General features: G+C 45.1%; 1 protein-coding gene across 4 annotated transcripts in view; it reads right to left on the bottom strand.

Moving 5' to 3' along the window:
• ASTN1 (astrotactin 1) overlaps positions 1-20,968 on the bottom strand; it is a 306,757-nt gene that overhangs the window by 177,927 nt on the left and 107,862 nt on the right. For all 4 annotated transcript variants that reach the window (XM_043568660.1, XM_043568658.1, XM_043568659.1 and 1 more), the window contains exon 2: positions 11,734-11,921. In XM_043568660.1, the coding sequence (XP_043424595.1) occupies positions 11,734-11,921 (188 nt within the window). The remainder of the gene's footprint in view (positions 1-11,733; positions 11,922-20,968) is intronic.

A 20,968-nucleotide genomic window follows, 5' to 3' on the forward strand; every position in this document is an offset into this window, starting at 1 on the left:
CCTCCTGTGTCTGTTTGTAGGGCGGCTTACCTTACCTCGTAAGAATGTGTCTGAGGCCCAGACAGGTCAAGTTCTGACACACTCACTCCTCTACGTCCCAAATGCTTATGCGTCTCAGTCCCAAATTCTTCCACCTTCTTGCTCAGACAGAATATAGGAAGGGAGGAAACAAAAGGCTGAGCCCTTTAACAAACACCTGCTGTCTGACCTCTTAGGGATCTCCTATGGCCATGGTGCTTTTGGGGGCTGCAGAAGTCCCCTTAAGTTCACCTTAAGCAAACTTCGGGACTGGGAGCCAAGCCCAGAAGGCCCAGATACTTCTCCATGAGGCACTCACTGCTGTCAGCCACAGTTCAATATATCAATTAACTGAGCATCTGATTCGCCCAAGTTAGAAGGCTATTTGACTCATCTCTTGCTATTCGTGGATGTCAGCAGCAGTGACAGAGGTATCAGGAGAATCATAAATAGCAAGGCAGCAGCAGGAAGCTCCCGACCTCCTCGGATGTACCACGGAGACTCCTGTGCAATCTGGAGGAGAGCTACTGACATCAGCCTCTCATACAGGCCAGACTTCCAATGAACCTGGGCTCATACTTGACAGGGTATGCGATAAGGCGATTTTATGAGGTGAGGTCTCTCAAAATGCCTCGTCCACCTTCAGCCTTATTTATAAGCAAGGCAGACAGCCACCACTAACTCTTAAAGTCCTTAAGTATCGGGGCAGCTGGGTGGCTCAGTCGGTTGAGCGTCCGACTTCGGCTCAGGTCATGATCTCACAGTTTGTGGGTTCGAGCCCCGCATCAGGCTCCATGCTGACCGCTTGCTCAGAGCCCGGAGACTGCTTCAGATTCTGTGTCTCCTGTCTCTGCCCCTCCACCACTCACGCTTTGTCTCACTCCGTTTCTCAAAAATAAATAAATGTAAAGTCCTTACATATCACAGACCAAATGTATCATGACCTGTCTGGAAGCGTAATATACTTCTCTGCATGCATGTCCACCAACATTAGGTGTTTCTGTATAAGGGGCTGTTGTAACCTATCTAAACATTTCACAAAAGTCTACTGTGTATGTCAAAATCGAAACCAAGCAGGAGCCATCAGCCTCACAGGGAAGGAAAAAAAATTGCATATTTCCTAACTCATACCTTGTTGATAATTCCCTTGTCAAGTCTAAGCATATTTTGTTTTCATCAACTTTGTCTTCGCTAAACCCATCAATACCTCTCAGGAGAGGCTAATATGCTTGTATCTCACCTGAATTTGTGCCTTGAATTTGTAGCAAGAACGATCTCTGTCAATGTCTGCCTTAAGTGACAATTATAATCAATCTATAGGAGTCTGACTAAAATGAGCAAACTATTATCTTTCACTCTGCAAATGGTACCCTAACACTTCCACTAAGTTGTTAAGATTTCAGTCTCTGTTTACGCGCTGTAGACAAGAGAGAATGTACTAGATGGGGATCAGCCGACTATGGCCTCTAGGCCAAAGGGTGCCCGCTGCCTATTTGGTAAATAAAGCTTTATTAGAACACAGCCACATTTATCCATTTACTTATTGCATATGGCTACTTTGGCACTATAAAATGGCAAGAGTTGGGTAGTTGTACCAGAGTTCAAACAGCCTGCAAAGCTGAAAGTGTTTATCATCTGGCACTTTACAGACCCGTGGCCTGATTTCCTGCCATTGCCCACGCAGGCTTCTGTCTCTGGGCACATGGCTGCCTACATCCACTATACCCAAAGCTACTCTGTCCCCACCAACCACCCATTGCGTGTAGGCTTGAGGTCAGATTTAAAGGCAAATTTCGGGTCAGTGAAAGAATCACAAAACTTTAGACATGGGCAGAAGGCAAGAAGAAGGCAGCATGAGCTGGAGGAAAGATAACAGCCTTCAGATTAAGAACCCTGAGTCTTGGGGAGCCTGGGTGGCTCAGTCGGTTAAGCGTCCGACTTCGACTCAGGTCATGAACTCGCGGTTTGTGAGTTCGAGCCCCGCATCAGGCTCTGTGCTGACAGCTCAGAGCCTGCTTTGGATTCTGTGTCTCCCTCTCTCTCTGCCCCTCCCCTGCTCATGCTCTGTCTTTCCCTGTCTCTCAAAAATAAATAAATGTTAAAAAAATTTTAAAGACAACAAAGAACCCTGAGCCTTTTCACCAGTGCTGGCCACAAACGTCTCCGGTCGTGAACGTGAGTAACAACACTCTTAGATACCTCAGCAGAACAGAAATTCCCATAATGACATCATTTGGTTTGGTAAAATAAATAAATAAATTAGTGAAGTTCTTCCAGGGAATTTGGAGCTGGAATCGTCCTCCCAAACCATAGGATAGCTGCTAGGAAACCCTGTAAACAGTGAAAACAGAAGTGGCTTAACAATGCCCTAGATGTACACGGCCACATCCCGGCTTCACAAGGGGCCCGTTCTGTTGCCCTGATGACCTTAATTGCCTCAGTCTTGCCCCCGAGCACAACTCCTCCAGGACTCCTGCAAGGGGCTGCCATGATCCCAGCTGCTTTTCTGGGTCCCTAAGGTAGTGGGCCCTGGAGTAACACACTGCGCACGGAATGGTTACAGGCAGCTTGCCCGGCACCCCAAGGGTTTACCTGGTTCGTATTTACTGGGCACCTCCCACGGGCCAGGCACTGTAGGAAGTGCTTAGTAAGAATCATCTCATGTAATCCTCAAAACAGCTTTAAGAAGCAGAATCTATTATCATTCCCATTTCATAAATGAGGAAAGTGAGTTCAGAGAGTTTTAAGCAACTGGCCCAAGGACACTAGAAAACGTAGTAAGGGGTAGAACAGGGATTTAAACTGGTCTCTCTGATAACAAAGCCTTACTATAAACTCCCGCCCTGAAGTTCAATATATGGAATGTATAGTCTTCTCTGGAGCCTTGGCTTCTCGATGACCTCCGTCCAGAGTCAACCCCAGGCTTCTCTGCGATGCTTTATCCATTTGCTCAGTGCAGATCTTCACCTTTTGATGTAGCTCAGAGACTCCATCATGATAGCACCTTCCTTGCCCAGTTCTCTATGAGCTTTCCCAATGTTCATCAAGTGAAGGGTCTCTACTGTGCTAGCCAGAGGAAGCAAAATTATCCCACAGCCTGGAAAAATGAACAAACCGGCTGACCCTGAAGCCAGCAAGCGGCACCGTCACGGCAGAATGAAGTCTGGAGTCGGATGCGTTTGCCTTGAATCCTGGCTCCACCTATAAGACCTCGGATCTGTGATGTACTTTCTCGAAGTCTCAGTGTTCGTATCTGAAAAGTGGGAGAATTACCATCTATTTCACTAGATTTTTAGAGACTCGACTGATATTATCCATGAAAGTGATCCCATACATCGCCTAGGACCCAGCGAGTAAAAATGTTAGCTTCATTACTATGAGTATCACCAGTTCTTGTTATCGATTTAAACCCCACAGAGATTATGACTCCCGCTTTCAAAAGGATCTTCAGAGATTTTTGGAACTAAGCACTTAAAATTTGTTGGCTTCTATATCAAGTGAGCTAAATTGCTGAACAGAGTATTACATCATGTTGTTAAAAAATAGTATCATGAAAATGTGGCCTCTTAGCTGTTCTCCTTGCTGTCTGGAGAAATGGGGGCAACTTAAGGTCTCCATGAGCTTCAGGAAAGAGAAGAACAAAACTGTAAAAAGGATGTAAAAAATATAAAGAAATGGAAAAGAAGGTAGACACTCTACCTGCCTCCCAGTTCTGCCAAAGGCCATCCTCAAATATTAAGTGTTAATAATATCATTAAATGTTCCTTGAAAGCAAAAGGTTGTCTTATTAATTTCCTACCTCCTTGGCCTGACAGATACTGGTAAAGAATCCATATCTAAATGAATGAATGAGTCAATGATTTCTTTTAAATCAATGACAGGTCAATAATGCTTTAAAAATTTTTTTTTGTTTTTAAAAACTACAAAGATGTGAAAGTATGTACCTGAAAAAGGCTGAATTTATTGTTACATGACTTTCACAATTTTAGAATGAAAAGTCCCTAACTGCCCTCTTCCCTTCCCTGCCAATAAGCCCGCAGCCAGCTGTGAGGCAGTGTGGCTGAAGCCAAGGTTAGCAGGTGGGTGTAGCCAAGCTGAACGGAATCTGAGCTTTTGGGGTTAGCTGTCTGGTGTAGCCACAGGAAGAAAGATCTATATTCCACCTTGCTTGTGGGTCCTAGTGCTCACAGAGTTACTGGTTTTGAAGCAACAATGGGGGAAAAGCATCAGATGAGGCTCAGCAGTCAAAAGTGGACAAAACAACAAAAACCGATGAAGGGACATGTAAGAAATACTTACTGGGCACCCACGATTGGCCAGAATATGAGCTGGTGCTTCTTAGAGAACAGAGTCTGGACTCTGCCAACTGCTTCGACTTAAATCCTGGCTGTGTAACCTAACAGCTGTTTGAGTTTAGGTATGTTACTCCACTTCTCTGGCCCTTGGTCCCTTCATTTGTAAAATGGAATGATAATTATCCCTACCTCATGGTGTTGTGATGAGAATAAAACATACGGTAATATATACCGCAAGTACTTAGAGTAGTGTTTTTTGGGGGATTTTTGGTGGGGGGCGAGGCAGAGGGAGAAAGAGAGAATCCTAAGCAGGCTCCACACCCAGCATGAAGCCCGATACAGGACTTGATCCCATGACCCTGGTATCATGAACTGAGCCGAAAATAGTGTGGGGCGCTTAACCGACTGAACCACCCAGGCTCCCCTGCAGCACGCCTGTCGCATTGAACAAGCAAATCATGGGATCATGGCTTCTCTCCTCTGCTAAAGAAAGTGGTTCTGAGCTGGGCCTGGAACAGGACTAGTCGTGTTCTGTGCCACCTAAGCCAACCTTCCTGTAACCACAGCCAATGGGAGAAGGTTAGGGTTATAGCCTCCCACGGGGTGATTTGAGAGGAAAAAAGCTGTCAACAAACAAGAACTACGGTAACTAGCTTCCCTCTGCTTGTCTCCCTAAGGAGTCAGGGGAGGTGGGGAAAAGCAGGGAATCTGGCAGCCACAGGGACAGGGACAAGGTGCAAGAAGTCCTGAGGGGTCACAAGTGAAGTGACTTGATGAATAAATGGATAGTACAAACACTGAAAAGCATCAAAATGGGGATGAGATTTACAGAGTACGCTGGACAAAGGAGCTAATTTATGGCAATGGGAACAATAAAGACGAACGTGTCCAAGAGCCAAACCACAAACCAGCCGTGGATGCTGGGGGCTGACAGGGTGACTCCCAGATCCTGCACAACCTTTCAGCTCCAGAGTTCATGAAATTCTACTTTGAGGATTTTTTTTTTTAATTACAAGATTCCTGTTGGGGCGCCTGGGTGGCTCAGTCGGTTAAGCATCCAATTTCGACTCAGGTCATGATCTTATGATTCGTGGGTTCACGCCCTGTGTGGGGCTCTGCACGAACAGCTCGGAGCCTGGAGCCTGCTTCCGATTCTGTGTCTCCTTCTCTCTCTGCCCCTCCCCTGCTCGTGCTCTGTCTCTCTCTCAAAAATAAACATTAAAAAAAAGAGAAGATTCTTATCTACCTTACCTCCATGTGAGTTACTATAGTCAAACTCCCTTACAGAGAAGACCTGAGTGGATCTCCATTTTTTGGAAACTAAAAAGCCTCAGCAGTGAATGTATCCATTTCACAGTTGAGGTGAGAAGCTTCCCAAAAGGTCAGCAGATTACCCGACGTCGTATAAAGCCAGGCTCTGAAGCTTACCTTCCAACCCTAAACCCAGTGATTCTTTCCCACACATCCTAGCCCCACCCCCCGCCATCCGTGTGAATATGGGAGCACGGCCAGCACTCGGAATAGCTCAACAACTGAAACGGCTAATGGATTCCCATGTACCTGCACCTGATGCGCCTTGGCAAGACAGGCACAGCCAAACCATGGTGCCAAGTGGGGAGGTTTAGAAACCAACCTTCCCTTGGCACTTGGGAGAGCCCCCAAATGGGCCCTGGCATGTCCTCTTTTGCACATCAGTCTGCCAGTAACAACCCAAGTGCGAGGAGGTTTTGTCTGTAGGGATCTTGCTATTATTTTACGAACTGCCCACCATTTTCTTAGTAGGAGGCCAAGCACAAGACAATGGCTTTGGCAAGGGGACGGTATGGCCAGTAAGTCAGTCCTGCCCCACAATGGATGGCTTGAATTGCTAGAAAAGTTCTTTAGACTGAATCTGTTATCACTCTAGTTCTATCTTTTGTGGTAACACAAGACATGTCTAAACTCCTCCATTTCTTTCTAAAAAATTTTTTTTTAATATTTGAGAGAGAGAGAGCGCGTCCACGCACATGAGTGGGGGAGGGGCAGAGAGAGAGGGAGACACAGAATCTGAAGCAGGCTCCAGGCTCTGAGTTGTCAACACAGGGCTTGAACCCACAAACTGTGTGATCATGGCCTGAGCTGAAGTCGGACGCTCTACTGACTGACCCACCCAGGTGCCCTTCCATTTCTTTCTAAAGATCAAAAAGAAGGATAGGGCATCCTCAGTTGAACTAAGCAAACAATATACATTGACAATGAAGATGTCAAAGTGACCCTGATTAACGAATTTGCTAATGAATTTTTGTAACCGATTAGCTGAAGGCAAAAGGGACTGACAGAAAAAGCATCTAGTTCTCCTATGCCCACAGACACTTAATAATAAACCGATGGCCTTGATGGCACATAGCAATGACCACACTTAGAAATGCTCTTCCCTGCCCTTAGACGTGGCTGAGCTTTACAAGTGCAGTGAAGACAGCTTCAAGCAAAGTAACACACGATGTGTAGGCAGCTGAACTGAACTTGAGCGAGGATGCACAAGGAAGAGCAAGTGAGAGCAAGGATGGGTCCTCTGGCACAAAGTTGGCGACGGTCGTGGAAACACAGTCCTGGAAGCTCCCATAGGTATGTTCTATAGGCTTTGTACTAACTCGGCGCAGCCATTACTTCCCCAGGATACAACTTCTCTAAAGTGTCCATTCTATTTCCTAGATGCTGGGACTCCACAGTAACACCTGTGGCCTCCTTTGTCCCTGAACCTGGTTCTTTATGCTGTTTCTCCCAAAAGAAAACCACGTGTCTAGGGCTCACCTGGAGCTCCCAGAGACAAGGTGCTTGGAGACACTTGAGGAGCCAGCAGTTGAGGGCCACAAAGACCTGCGGACACTGGCCAATGGGCCCCACACAGGTGGGACTAGTGGTCTTGAGCAGACCCAGGCTTCACTGATGGGCTCCAGTCCCCAAATCCCCAGGGAGATAGACAAACGCTCAAACATTATTTTTTTCCACACAACGGTGAATTGTGCCTACGAGGGCTGAACTATGAAAGCTTACCTACCAGCAGGAGTTATGACTGCAAAATATATATACCAAACTGAAGGATTTTTGAAAGGTTACTTGCTGTGAACACTGTATTTAACCAACCTATATGCATATAGGAAGTCTATTACCACTGCCATCTTTAATTACAAAGATGAAATATATAGATAATACATTAAAGTACTATTATGCACCATTCAATTCTTTTGCATACCGTAAGAAGAAAAATGTAGATCATATGGCAAATTAGCAAAAGTACAACATGGAAATTTAAACCCACAGAGTCTTAATATCTAAAGTCAAGTCATGTTAGGGGCACCTGGGTGGCTCAGCTGGTTGAGCCCCTGACTTCAGCTCAGGTGGTGATCTCATGGTTTGTGGGTTTGAGCCCCAAGTCGGGCTCTATGCTGACCGCTCGGAGCCTGGAGCTGTTTTGGAGTCTGCGTCTCCCTCGCTCTCTGCCCCTCCCCCACTCGCAGCGCTCTCTCTCTCTCTCTCTCTCTCTCTCTCTCTCTTCAATATAAGTAAACATTAAAAAAAAACAAAGTCATATTAAAACCTGACCTTCTATGCTGTGGAGTAAAGGATGTGCTTATAACTGAACAATTCTCTGATTTATGGATTTAAATTCACACAACTGATTTCCATTCGATGATTTGGCTTTCACTTGTTCAAGAGTTTGTAAAAGAGTATCAAGAGTATCCCTGTGTGCTTCAGTAGTTTTAAATGTCAATTACCTTGCAAGATTCACAATAAATCTCTTCCGCCCAGTTTGAATCATGCTGGAGGTTACAATACATTGTTTGACCCTCAACGCGGTAATCTACGATGTCAGGAGGGAAAGAGTACCTCTTTGGAAAAAATAATTCAAAAATTTTAGGATGTGATTGAACAATAAGTAAAGCAAAAGGGTTTTCAAAGTTTTCAATTGCCAAGTCCCCAGCTGAGGTACTGGTTTCCCTCAAGCCCACCATTTTGCCGATGGTATATTTACACTGGGCGCAGTGGAAACAAGGACTCACCAATTCTCATTCACAGAGTGTCATAAGGATACAAAAAAGGTATTCCTTGGCCTTTCAGTCTCTCATTACTTATACTTTGTGCTTAAAACTAAACACAGTAAATGCAAAATATAAAAATAAACAGTGGTCCCTGCATTGAGGCAATATGGATGGGAAAAGGGTAAACACAAAATCAGAGAAATGTAAACTTGAAGGTTTTCACAGAACCATTAATTCCCTCTGCACATATTGGAAATATTTAGAATTACCAGTTAAGCTTTTAAATATACATTTTCTTAACAAGAGAGAAAAGGTTGGGTGTATTCATATTTTGATAATCACCTTAACTTTTCTCTTTTTCAAATTATGCTATTTGGATCCGAACTGAAAACCACATCGGTATCGATCGTTACAGTTAATGAAAAATAGCTCTGCTATTGTTATTTCATAACCAACAGAGCTTGGGTAATAAAATTGCATGTAAGTGCATTTTGCTGTCCAACAGTGTTACTAGTCAAAGGCCTGCAAAATCTTCTGACATTTATAATGCTCTCTTTCCAGATGCCTCAAATGGCTGCCTACTTCACCTCCAAAGGATGTGGTATAAAGCATATCAGATGAAGTCTACCAGTCCCCGAGTCTCTTAAGAAGAAGCCATCAGAGATTCTAGGAACGGTATCTTCAAACAGGATACCCTCAGGCTTGATTTCTAAGCTGAGGGCAGATACACAACTTTAGACTTTGAAACTGTGTCTAGAATGGAATGTTAAGGACAGGAGAGGCAGTGCGCGAGAGCGTATGTCATGGAATGGGAGTAGGGCAAGGTAAGATAGCAAGATGGACTCGGAGAGACTCCCCTGACCACCGCGTCTTTGCCAAGGATGGGAGGGAGTCCTTACATCTTCACCTCACCTTGGGGTCCCTGTTTGCTTGCACAGGTCAAAGGCTTTCCTGAATTTTTCATGGAGACAGGGGCCTATCCACATGCAAGAGGTCAAACACAAGACTTGCCTGCCCTCACCCCCTGCCCATGCTCTTTTAACCTTTGCCCCCTCCAGCAAGGTTAATGAATAATAACGTAGTGAAGAGTAACGTAGAATAAACTAAAGTAAGGCTGAAGGAAGAATCTCTTCCATTTTATTTGGAAGACAGAATGTCATCGTTGGTCTATGGGTGACCAGTAGCATATGAAGGAAAAATTTCAGACACAGGTTGAAGGCTGACTTTTGTTCTCTTTCCATCTCAGCGCCCACGGTCCATTAATCCCCGCTCGGTGGGGGGAGGCCTCAAAAAACAAAGCATTAGTAACGGAGGGCTTCTCATAGGGACTGTTATATTTTAAGGGCACAAACTATTTCCTCAAATCCTTTGGCATCCTTGACCTACACGTTTCCATCTCCACGGTCACCCACCCCCACAAACACGCATCTATGTGTGCACATACACATGCATGCGCACACACACAGTACCCACGTATATACTTCTCTAGAGAACTTATTGGAGCACATCGTTCTGAGGATGGGAAGGACAGGATACTTGAAGACAGGATCCTTGCTACACTAAGGTTCGTGATGCAGCAACGAGGACCAGCAGTAGACCGTCTTTCCATGGATCCTCCCACTACTCCCTCAAGCCCCACACCAAACACACCTTCTGATACGTTGCCTGTCTTGACCATCTATATTCAGGGCCTTTCAGATACAATCACACCCAGTATTAGTCCTTAAGAATCCCCATACACTTCCTTTCACCCTAAACATTTCCTTGGCGTGATGACTGGTTCTTTGAAATGGTCTCAGACCAAAAGAAACAAAACAAAACAAAAACCATCCAGAACAAGGACGACTGCTTTTCACATTGATGGGAAGATGTGAATGGCTGGGGGAAATCCACCATTGTGCCCTTCTTTTCAGTCAGACCGTATCATAATGTGAAGGCAACGTGGCCTCTACATCTGTCACTCCAGTCAATGCCAGGGTTGATTCGGTGATCTGCCCAATCTTACCGCTCTCTGGGAACTACAAGCTACATGACAGAAGACAATCTTCCCTGAGAGAGGAAATGCTAGTCTTTAATTAAGGACGTACAAGTACCATAACTGCCATATTAGAAACCTCAATAAATTTGTAAATGTGAGGCATGGCAATCTCATTTACCTGCCTGCCTTCCAGCACATCTAAACATTGAGGTTTACCATTTGCTCTTAAGGACTCTTTTCTTGACCATATAGTTTAAATAAAGTAGCTTGTGTATATGCAGGTAATCTATCAAGCTAGTTATTCGTGCAGAGATCAGCGGAAGACTTACATTCTGAGATTTCATCAGAGATTTTATGGAAAGAGTTTCAATGTCAAATATTTGGATAATGGGAATTTTTATGTATCTGAAATGTGCTCAATTTCTCCCAATTTGATAAACAAAACCAAACAGCACATAGTGTTGGTATCAGAGTAACAGATAAAGTTTAGATCAAGACCTAGATTGGTTTTCTGTAGTTTCGTAAACATGAAAGAGCCCATGCCTTCTGTATATATGGCTCATGAATAATCAGTCTGGCCTCAACCTGCTCTCGGGCTTCCCTAGAAGCAGACGATATGTTGGTTTTACCAATACAATACTAATATGTAAGATGCCAAGGGAAGCAGTCATTGTCTATGTCCACTGGGAAATTCATTCATTTCTTCCACAAATATTTATTAAGCATTAACTATGTGAATGCATTGTTCTGAGTGCTAAGAACACAACAGTGCACAAAACACCACCAGACAAAACCCCTGCCTGTCACTGTACCACCTACTTTTGAGTGAGATTCTAGGACACAAGTTCCTAGAATTTTAGGAAGAATCTTCTCATTTTTTTGAGGCCTCAAATTTCTGAAGAGGAGAAGGGAGGCTGATGGTGACAGTTCTGAGCTAGGCTACAGGGAGGGGCAAGTATGTATTGATATGCCCTTTGTTGTAAGAGGACAGAAAGCCAAATGTTGACTTTCTCCTGGCTGGAAGAGGAGAGAGAGGGCTTGGTAGCAGCAAGCAGCTTGGCAATTCAGTCATTCAGCAAACATTTATGGAGCAACTATTACAAGATATTCTGATCTACTAGTTGAAGAACGCCTTTATAAGACAATCCACTGCCACCATCTGATATTCTCTTGTTTGTAAAAGTTACTCCATGTCTAGGCATGTTCCCAAAGAGAACAGGTGGGTAACGGTGGTATAGAAATAACTACCACTTATATTTCACCCCAGGTGGAGACACTTCCCACAAATGGGAAATTTACTTATTAACATGATCAATGATCGTTGTGGAGTGGGTTTCATAGAGCTACGTTCACGGCGCCAAGGCTCTTAAAGTCAAGATAACATAAGCTACGGCCTGAGGGGTTAAAGCCACGCTGCTCCTACCATGACTGAGATGTGCAGGATCCTCAATTCCTCTTCTGCTGACTCATGCTGGGGTTCTTCAGTTGGGTCTTGTCCAGGGAGGCTGGGAGCACCATCTTGGTGATGAATGTGAAAGAGCAGAGTGCCATTCTCCAGCCACTGCTGCCTCCAGCGCACCAGAGGGATGTCCTCTGTGTTTCCTGAGATCTCTAGAGGACAAACACCAAAGCACAGGTCAGAATTCGGACTGGCCCAATCTGGATCTTCTTATTCATCTTCTTCCTAGGCAATGGTACCAATCAGCCGGTGTCAGCTAAAGACGACAAAGGGTTCCAGCTATGGTTAGGTCAGGTTTCAAATCTCCAGGAAGGGAAGAGGCCCCGAGAAGAAGAGACTTATCCACCCCCTAGATGTTTGCTCCATAATTGAGCGAGCCAGACTCTCACCCATTGAGAAAAACACCAAGGTGAAAATTCGAGCTCTTCCCCATATTTCTATGATCAATAGCATCCTTTACCCAGCACTGTTTGAATACCCTGATAACCCCGGAGGTAAATAGAAGGTTGTTTGCCTCTTGTAAATTTGAAAATGTGAGTTCCCTAGCAATTACTCCTAGACACCAGTGAATCTACCAAGGAAAGAGCTGGTAATTACTGTGCAGAGAACTGGCACGTCTGGAACAGTCCTGGGAGGTTACTGCAGAGCAACTGGGGCTGACAGAATATTTCTAAAACCACAGTCATTTGCTGCATAGCCCACTGGAGATGTGTAATACTCGCCGTGGCAGGGATGTTTTAATTCCCTTTAATTTTTCTCTTCATTTTTGCAGAGCAGAGCTGGTACACACAGAGGGGGTGGTGAAAACCTGGGCCCTTAGCACAGACACAAGCACTCACCTGCTCTCAAGGCTCGAGATGGAGGCACCGGACTATCATCAACAATTAACAACAAAATACCAAAAACCTACTATGCATTTCACACTGCAGGTGCTAAGCTACTGGTACAGCATAGTGCTATGCTACTATGGGTCTCTCCTGCTACTATTCCTAAGCAAGATCACATCGAAGCTATGAGATATCGAAGCTATGAGATAATTCACAACAGAGAGACCTGATTAGCCCAGCCTTTCCTAAACTTCATTTGGCCTCAAAATCATTTCTTCCTTAACAACTATTACCACCCTAGGGAACTAACATTCCGCTGAGCACACTTTGGCAATGCATTGCTTTATAAAAGTTCATTTTTTAAAAGGCATGGCTTCTTCTCCCAAAATTTATCACCTTTGACCAAAAAAAATAATAATTCCACGGACATAAAAAAGATTTAATAAGACACATTTAGAATAGTATTCTCATCAAGTACCGCACCATAAAGAGGGAAGCAATTTTGAATATTTATGGAGTTTATAAATATCTTTCACTATTTGTAGGAGGGCACAAATGATGTTCTGCTTTATTTATTTACTTACGTATTTATTCATTAATTGACTTAACATATACATTGGGCATGCGCTGTGCACCAGGCACTGTTCTAGGCACTGTGATACTAATCTAAATGAGGCCCTCAACAAGTTCTCCAAAGCAATCCACCCTTGGGTGAATGTGGGAGGTGTTGCACCATGTATATAATGACACCATGTGAAAACGTACAATTTAAGTAGGCTTGCCTGGGTTGAGGGTGGAAGAAGGGGAGGAAATCTGGAAGAAGACGGTAGTGGCCTTGGGTCCTAAAGGGTGGTGGCTATCCTTTTAACAGGTAGAGATGTGGAAAGGGGACATGCAGACACTGATAGGAGAATTAGAAGGAGGACGAGGAAGAAGAATACTGGCTGGTCCTCTCAGGGTAGGTTGGTGAAAAGAATTCACAGGAGCCACAGGTCATTAGCCTAAAAGACACAGATAGTATTCCCTACCTCTTCCTAATACCCTCCAGACCGGGGAGAAGAGTAAATGGGTGTGTGACGGGCGATGAGGGGACAGCAAAGACAGGACAATCAGAGCCCCCCTTCATCCTCAGCCCCTCGTCCACTCGCCTGGCACCCAAACATCCCACCGGGATGGCGAGCTGTCCGTGCTGTGGAAGTGACCAGCTCAAGCAGCCAAGAAGCTGCACAGAATGGAAGATCCCCTGCATCCGGGTCTTGGTTTTCCGCAGGCACAGCCCCATTTGTTAAGTGAGGCAGTGAGTGACACAGGACTCCTGAGTTCACTTTTCCTCTAAGGTGGCCTTCCAGACTTCCAGGTGAAGAGAAACCCTTGGGCATGCCTCCCAGCAGCAGCCACACGACATGTCACTACAAGTGCCCCAATCACAAGCTACTTCCCAACCATGGGTCAAGCCCCAGGAAGATTCCTCCTGGGAAGCACATCCCTCCCCCAAGTGCCTTCCCTGCCGCTGCAGGAAGAGACCAGTCTCCGCAGCATGGACAAAACTCACAAGCACTAACAGCTTATAATAGAACACCCAACACCATAATTCAATCACTCAGAGCAACACGCTTTCAGCCTCCTACCCACACCGGCTCTAAGCCAGCCTGGGATTAATTCCATACATGTTGGGTGCCACTTCAGGCCTTCCTGTAACTCTTTAGAAGGAATCTAGCACCTCATACCTCCAAAGCGCTTAAAATGGATTTTTCTTTCCCAGGAGACTCTCATCAACTAGGCCAGGCTCATTACCTCCATTTTTACTGTGGAAGCAAGGACAAGTAAACACCCAGATCAAGGTCATGCCAGCCTGACACAGAACAGGAGCTAAAACAGAAGTAGTCCTATCAGATCCCCTCCATTGCCAACACACACCAGACAACATGACTTTTGCAGAGGCACGGAGAGAGAGAGAGAGAGAGAGAGAGCATTTGAGTATGGAGTGCGTGGGGTCTTCTAGCAGGTTCTGAGCGGCAGTATTTTTATTTGTTGTGCGAGGTCTTAGTATTCCATGACTTCTTTATTTAAAAAAATTAAAAACATTTTATCAATAACATTTTATTAAGAAACATTTTTTAATGTTGATTTATTTTTGAGAGACAGGGAGACAGAGCGTGAGCAGAGGAGGGGCAGAGAAAGAGAGAGAGAGAGGAGACACAGAACCTGAAGCAGGTTCCAGGCTCCAAGCTGTCAGCACAGAGCCTGACTCGGGGCTCAAACTCACGAGCCGTGAGATCATGACCCGAGCCGAAGTCAGATGCTTAACTGGCTGAGCCACCCAGGCTCCCCAAGTATTCCATGACTTCTTTCAAAATTGAGATAGAATTCCCATACCATAAAATCTGTCCTTTCAAAGTATACAATTCCATGGTGGTTCGTACATTCACAAAGTTGTGAGACCATCACCACTGTAATTCCAGAACATCTCCATCAGCCCAAAAAGAAACCTATATGTATTGGTGGTCCAAGACAATTTCTGAGGAGGAAGGCGTTCTGCTCCAGGGTCCCAGGAGTGGTGGTACCAGGGAACGAACAGGTTACTGACAAAGTGCTCCCACAGGGAGGTGAGCTGAGAGCACAGAATCTCTGACCCTGGCTTCCAGGCCAGCCCTCTGAACCTCTTTGTGAGATATTCATGCCCATCTCCACAGACAGTGATATCCTGATCCTGCCCAGACCAGACTCATGGTAGAGGGCCAAAAAAAAAAAAAAAAAAAAAAGGTAAAGCAAGGGGAGCACCATGCCCATGAGGGTGCCTGTCGTTTTTAAGATTCGAGATAATTACAGAATGATAGCTTCTTCTTTGGCCTTTTTCCCTGTCCTGGCAGGATCTGCCATGGGAGGGCCAAAATGCCAAACCAGGAACTTATTTACTTATGCTGAATCTGCCCTAGGTCAGCCGATGAAAAACCACAGGGCACAGTAAATGTCTTGTGAATTTCGTCACCAATGGAGCTGAGATCAGAGCTTGGAACATCAATGTAATCACGTTGGCCTGGATGTTAGCGGAGGGTCTCCAGAAGAAGAAATGCTCAGAGATTGCTTTATCAATGCAAGCCTTCCCTGAAACTCCCAAGAGGTACATACGGGAGGCGGCAGTTACTCTGGTCCAAAGCCTCCTGAGGGCAGTGGATAAGGCTCACACTGAGCCTCTGCTCTGTGCGTGCTCCGCACAGCCCAGTCCTCCATAGTGGACTGAATAAAACAAGTGCCTACAGAAGCCTCCACAGCCATTTCAAGATACCACGGGTGGGCTGGGCACCATTGCCAACAGCACACTGTGGGATGGAGATCTCCAGAAAGGGAAGGGTGCCCTTACTCTTAACGTGTCCATTTTTCCCCTATACGAGCCTCACGTCTCCCAGCACCTCCCAAAATTCTGGAACTGCCTAGAATACACAGAAACCAGGATGCCATTTGTTCCTGTATACAATGAAGATTTTTGGAGCACACTCCATTGGCCACATTCAGCAAACTGCTATATGATCCCTACCCTGAAAGAGGCTTTGGTCTAGGAAGAAACTGAAGACATGGCCAAGACTAAGTACTCTAAGCGGTAACAGCCATGCTGAGTTGGGGGAGGGTGGGATCTGGCTGGACATGGGATATAATGGGAAGAGACGCTGGAGGCAACTCCATATGAAGAGAATGTGTACTAAGAAACGGCGGCCTGATGCCTGTTTGCAGAAGGGTAGCGTTAGTTCAGAGGAGTCATGGAGGACGAGGGAAGGAATGCAGATTGATGTCAGGTGTGAAAGGTGTGAATGCCAGTTTAAGCAGTTCCGAGCTAATGGAAAGTCACCCCCGGTCTCATTAAGCAGAGAAGGGAATAAGGCCAGGATTTAGAAAGATCAAGAAGACCCAGAAAGAGAGCGGCAGACAGACTAGACTCTACCCCGATCTCATGGTAACTCTGATTCCGTATTCTGCAGTGACCAAAATACTGAGCTGGAACTCAAGAGATCTGGGTCTAGAGTAGACTTGAATGTACTGCCTAGCTTTGAGTTTCCTTATCTATGTAAGAAGGAGCTGTACACATGAATTTCAAGACTGTTTTGTAACTTGACATTCCACGATTCTAAGTCCAGAACAGGGTGCTTCACATGACCGCCTAGAAAGATGGTAATTTCCACGTGCCAAGAAATGTCCACTCTTCTCTCAGGCCTTCCCTGCATTCCACCTCCCCTTTCCCTCAGAGCACAGGGTGGACAGGTTTGGGATGATTTCATCAGAGCCTTTAAGAGCCAGGCCCCTTTTTGGACTGGACCTCAGGCTGGGGAGAAAGGTTCTCATTCCTGCTGACGCAGATATGCGGTTTCTAAGGAAGAAATCCTGGAGCTTCTGCATATGCAATAGAGAAGCAGGAAGATGGGTAAGCAGAGGCAGTCATGCTAGAGAATGAGCTGGGGTGGGGAAAGGCACAGTGGAGAGTGAGATAAAATCACTTTTATTATCATATTTTTTTTTTATTTTAGAGAAAGAGAGAAAGGGCAAGCAGGGGAGGGGGTAGGGGGAAGGGAGGGAGGGAGCGAGGAGAGAGAGAGAGAGAGAGAGAGAGAGACAGAATACCAGCAGTCTCCACCACACTCAGCACAGAGGCTGACGCAGAGCTCGACCCCATGAATGGTAAGACTATGACCCAGGCCGAACTCAAGAGGTGGACGCTCAACCGACTGAACCACCCAGGCACCCCCAAAATCACTTTTCAGTTAGTTACTGTTGTAATGTTAGCATGTGCCCTGTGAACTTGTAGCACTGTGTTTTTGTGGGGTTAGCTTAGGATACCCAAAGCTTGCTACAAAAATTCCTTTTCCAAACATAACAACTTCCTCCTACCATCCAAGTGCCGTGCCCCTTCCGTAGGTGTCCCCTCACGCTGAGCATCCCTGAACTGAGCCACTAGGACAACATAGCATGTCAGCATCAGAATTTCCCCCGAAAGACAACTTCACTGAACACCAGATCTATGATGCCTTCTTCCAAAGAATTTGGCAATTTAAAGTCAAATGTGGATTTGAACTGAGAAAATTCTCAAAGACCCTTTAATGCACTGAATAACTCAGAGTGGCTTAGAGCACTCTAAGCCTTTCTGGGCCCTTTTTTCACTCCTGAGAAGGCTGAGTTTCCAGCTAAACCCAGCTAAGTAGTAATGAGGTTGCTCAGGTGGTGAGGTCAAGCCAGGAGGAGGCATGAACTTGTCAATTCTAAGCCTCGAGTTGAGGCACCTGCTGAACCGACCCTGCAGTCTTTCAAGGTTGAGGGCGACACCCCCTGATGACCATTACTGACTACCAGAAGACCTTGTTTAGATCAGGATTTTCAAACTTGCTGTTAATCTTAGAAACTCTTCCTCTAACCAAATCTAATACAGCTTCTGAGGGGGCTCCCCAGCGCAGAGTCAGAAAAGATCTGGATCAATTGGAAGGCAAATAAAATGCACTACCACGAAACTCCCTGCTGTTAGGAGACTGGAGGGGGTAATCTATGCATTATCAGTTTTGCCTGGCTGTTTTTCAATTCTGTTAACTATGATATTGTGAATAGCCTCATGTTCTTGATGAAAAAATTGCAGGGGAAAGGGTCATCTCTAAAAATGGAATCTAGCCTTCTCTCCACCCCGTGCTACCACAGTGGCCATTTTGAGTTTCCCTATGTGATGGAGACTGAGCTCAGGACTTCAGCAGGGATAAGCCAACTGTTCAAAACGAATGATAACAAATGGGTTTTGTCCATCAGTGACTATCACTAAGGTAACCAAAGGTAAGCCTGTGATATAATTACCCCCTTTTCTTCCACTCTTTTTTGATGTTTCTTCCCACCCCACCCCCACCTGCCTGATTTCAGAGTTTGAAAGATTATTGATGGTAGGTGCCAGTTCCCACATGGTCTCATTATGGTCTCCAACTGAAACTATTAACAGTGGCATTAACTTTCAACACCTTTGTAAGAAAATAACCTGCTTGAGTCAGGGGTTAATAACAGCAGAGGATCGCTAATTATCCTGCAAATCTTTACCCTGGTATCAAACGTGACCCAAGTCTTTAATGTCTCTGGAACGGCAGCCTCTGAAGACCCCAACTTGTTCCATAACATAATGACAGCAGCACATTAGTGTCCTGGCCATCTGTGAAGAAAGATAAGGGACAGATGAAGAGCAGACAAAGGAGAAGGATGCAGAGAGAAAGGACAAAGTCAAGAGAAGTAAGAAAAGGAGGCTAGCCAGAGAAACGATGTCCCTCGGGCTGAGTTGGCTGGGCCTCTACACCTCTCGCTACAGGGACCATCTGGTAGGGAGTTCTGAAGTGATACAATCCCACAGCCCTGAGTGAGAAACACATAAGATAAGGTGCCCTGCTGGGCCTGAATTCAACCAGCACAGATGCCAGAAACACCGATGGTTTGCCTGAAGTCTGCACCTATGGAGGCCTGGCTCAGTGAACAACAAAATGGGAGACAGCATAGCCAGGAAATTCTTTTGTAAAGATGTTCAAAGTCCTACTGCGAATGGAACTCTCAATGTGCTTCCTCTATTCAATTCACTATCTGCCATGGGGCTGTTTCTTATCATCTCATGGCTTGAGCCATGGACACAGAATCACACAAACCCTCCACAGCAAAATGGATTAAAATTTCAAGAATCTCTTTTTCAAGTAACTAGAACCTTCTTGACTTGCAGATCTGGGATAGAAATTTCCACTTGTGACAAGGAGAAGGATAACTGAATTTCTATTTCCTTTCCTTGGTGACACGTGCTCTCAAAAAACAAGAGTGCCTCAAAGCATTAATGATCCACTGTTGAGAAACGGAATGGCGGGTTGAACAGAGCACTGGATGGGGAGCTGGAAGAATAAAGCTGTAGTAATCTCTCTGGAGCTCCTTTTTATCATCTTCAAATCATGGGACCAGGAGGTCTCTAAGGACTCCCAAGCTGTGACCATGGTATTCCATGACACAAAGCCACACGTGACACTTGGTTCTAGTTATACCCCAAATCAGGTGAAGGCTAAGTATATTTCTGCACGCCAACTGGATAAGTCTCTGTGGGAGTTTTTCAAATCAGCCTTTCCTCTTGAGAGCATGGAACGCTTCTAGCTCACTCCAGCCTGTCAACTTCTAGAGTAAGGACTGGCTGTACAGAAACTCATGAGAGTGACCTCTGGAAACTCCAGTTGGTGGTCCCCAATAAGAAAGCATCCACATATAGATGCTTCCAAAAGGCTAATGTGGAGAAGGGTAGTCTCAGTAAGAAAACCTCACCTGATCTCTCTCGGCAGTCCTACCTTATAGAACTATATTCTACAAGTCAGAAAAGCTCACTTCCTTTAAGGCTAGCCACCCACCCACATCTCCTTTTCCAACAGAGGTTTAAGATAGACTAAAATGAACCAACACAAAAAGCAAGAGTGATTAAAGAAAGAAATAAAGACTCTTGACAGTCCATGGTATGGTGTCTCTGGGGCCAAGTCGGGGCAGAAGATGCAAAAAACAAAAACACACACAAAAAAAACCAAAAAACAAAAACAAAAACAAAAAAACAGAAGGTAGATTTTAAAATCAGACGTGACGGAAAGCAGCAAAGCTTTCTATGGATGCTGCTGGAAATAGGTCACTCTCTGCTACTCTGTGCCGGCATGAATAGCAATCGAGCAACTACACGAACATTCTATTTACCTAGCCATGGAGATGAAAACATTCCTGTGGCAGAAAAACGCAGCCAAAAGGTTCTGACACAACCAGAGAGATGAGGAGGCATTCAAATGGCTTATGATTTCATCCAAAATGGTTTGCTTGTTCCTACTACAGTGTTTCTCTGGATCTTTTCAAACCTCTGCAAAGAGTTTATCCACATGATACTCATTAAAGTCTCATTTGAAAGGGGGGGAAAAAAGCCCAAAGCTCTTTGAAAAAGGCAGGGTTATCTGAGCTGCAGATGTACTGGTAAGAAAATTTTTAAATATATCCAGCTCTATTCTCCATTGCCACCCGACTGACCTTTGTAAATTGAGATAACGACACGCATTTAACAAAATCTGACATCAAGTAAGATGTATAATAATATTTAAACTCTGTAATGTTAAAATATGTATTTACGGATCATTTCATACATTGTAATGAGAATAAGTCATTTTGAAGCCTGCAGGTTCATGATTGGAATTCTGATTTGAGCTTTGTAAGTCCTTGGGGGCCACTTCCCTGCAGTGTGGCATTGGAAGCAATATGGCGGCCTGTGTTTTAGAAAGCCAGGGCACTAGATGGATACAGGGTGATTGCAAGGAGACTTCTTCTCAGACAAGTGAGAGCTCTGCTCCTTCGGAATCCTCTCTCGCATC

Source organism: Prionailurus bengalensis, chromosome E4 (assembly GCF_016509475.1).
Source record: "Prionailurus bengalensis isolate Pbe53 chromosome E4, Fcat_Pben_1.1_paternal_pri, whole genome shotgun sequence".
Lineage (NCBI taxonomy): Eukaryota > Metazoa > Chordata > Mammalia > Carnivora > Felidae > Prionailurus > Prionailurus bengalensis.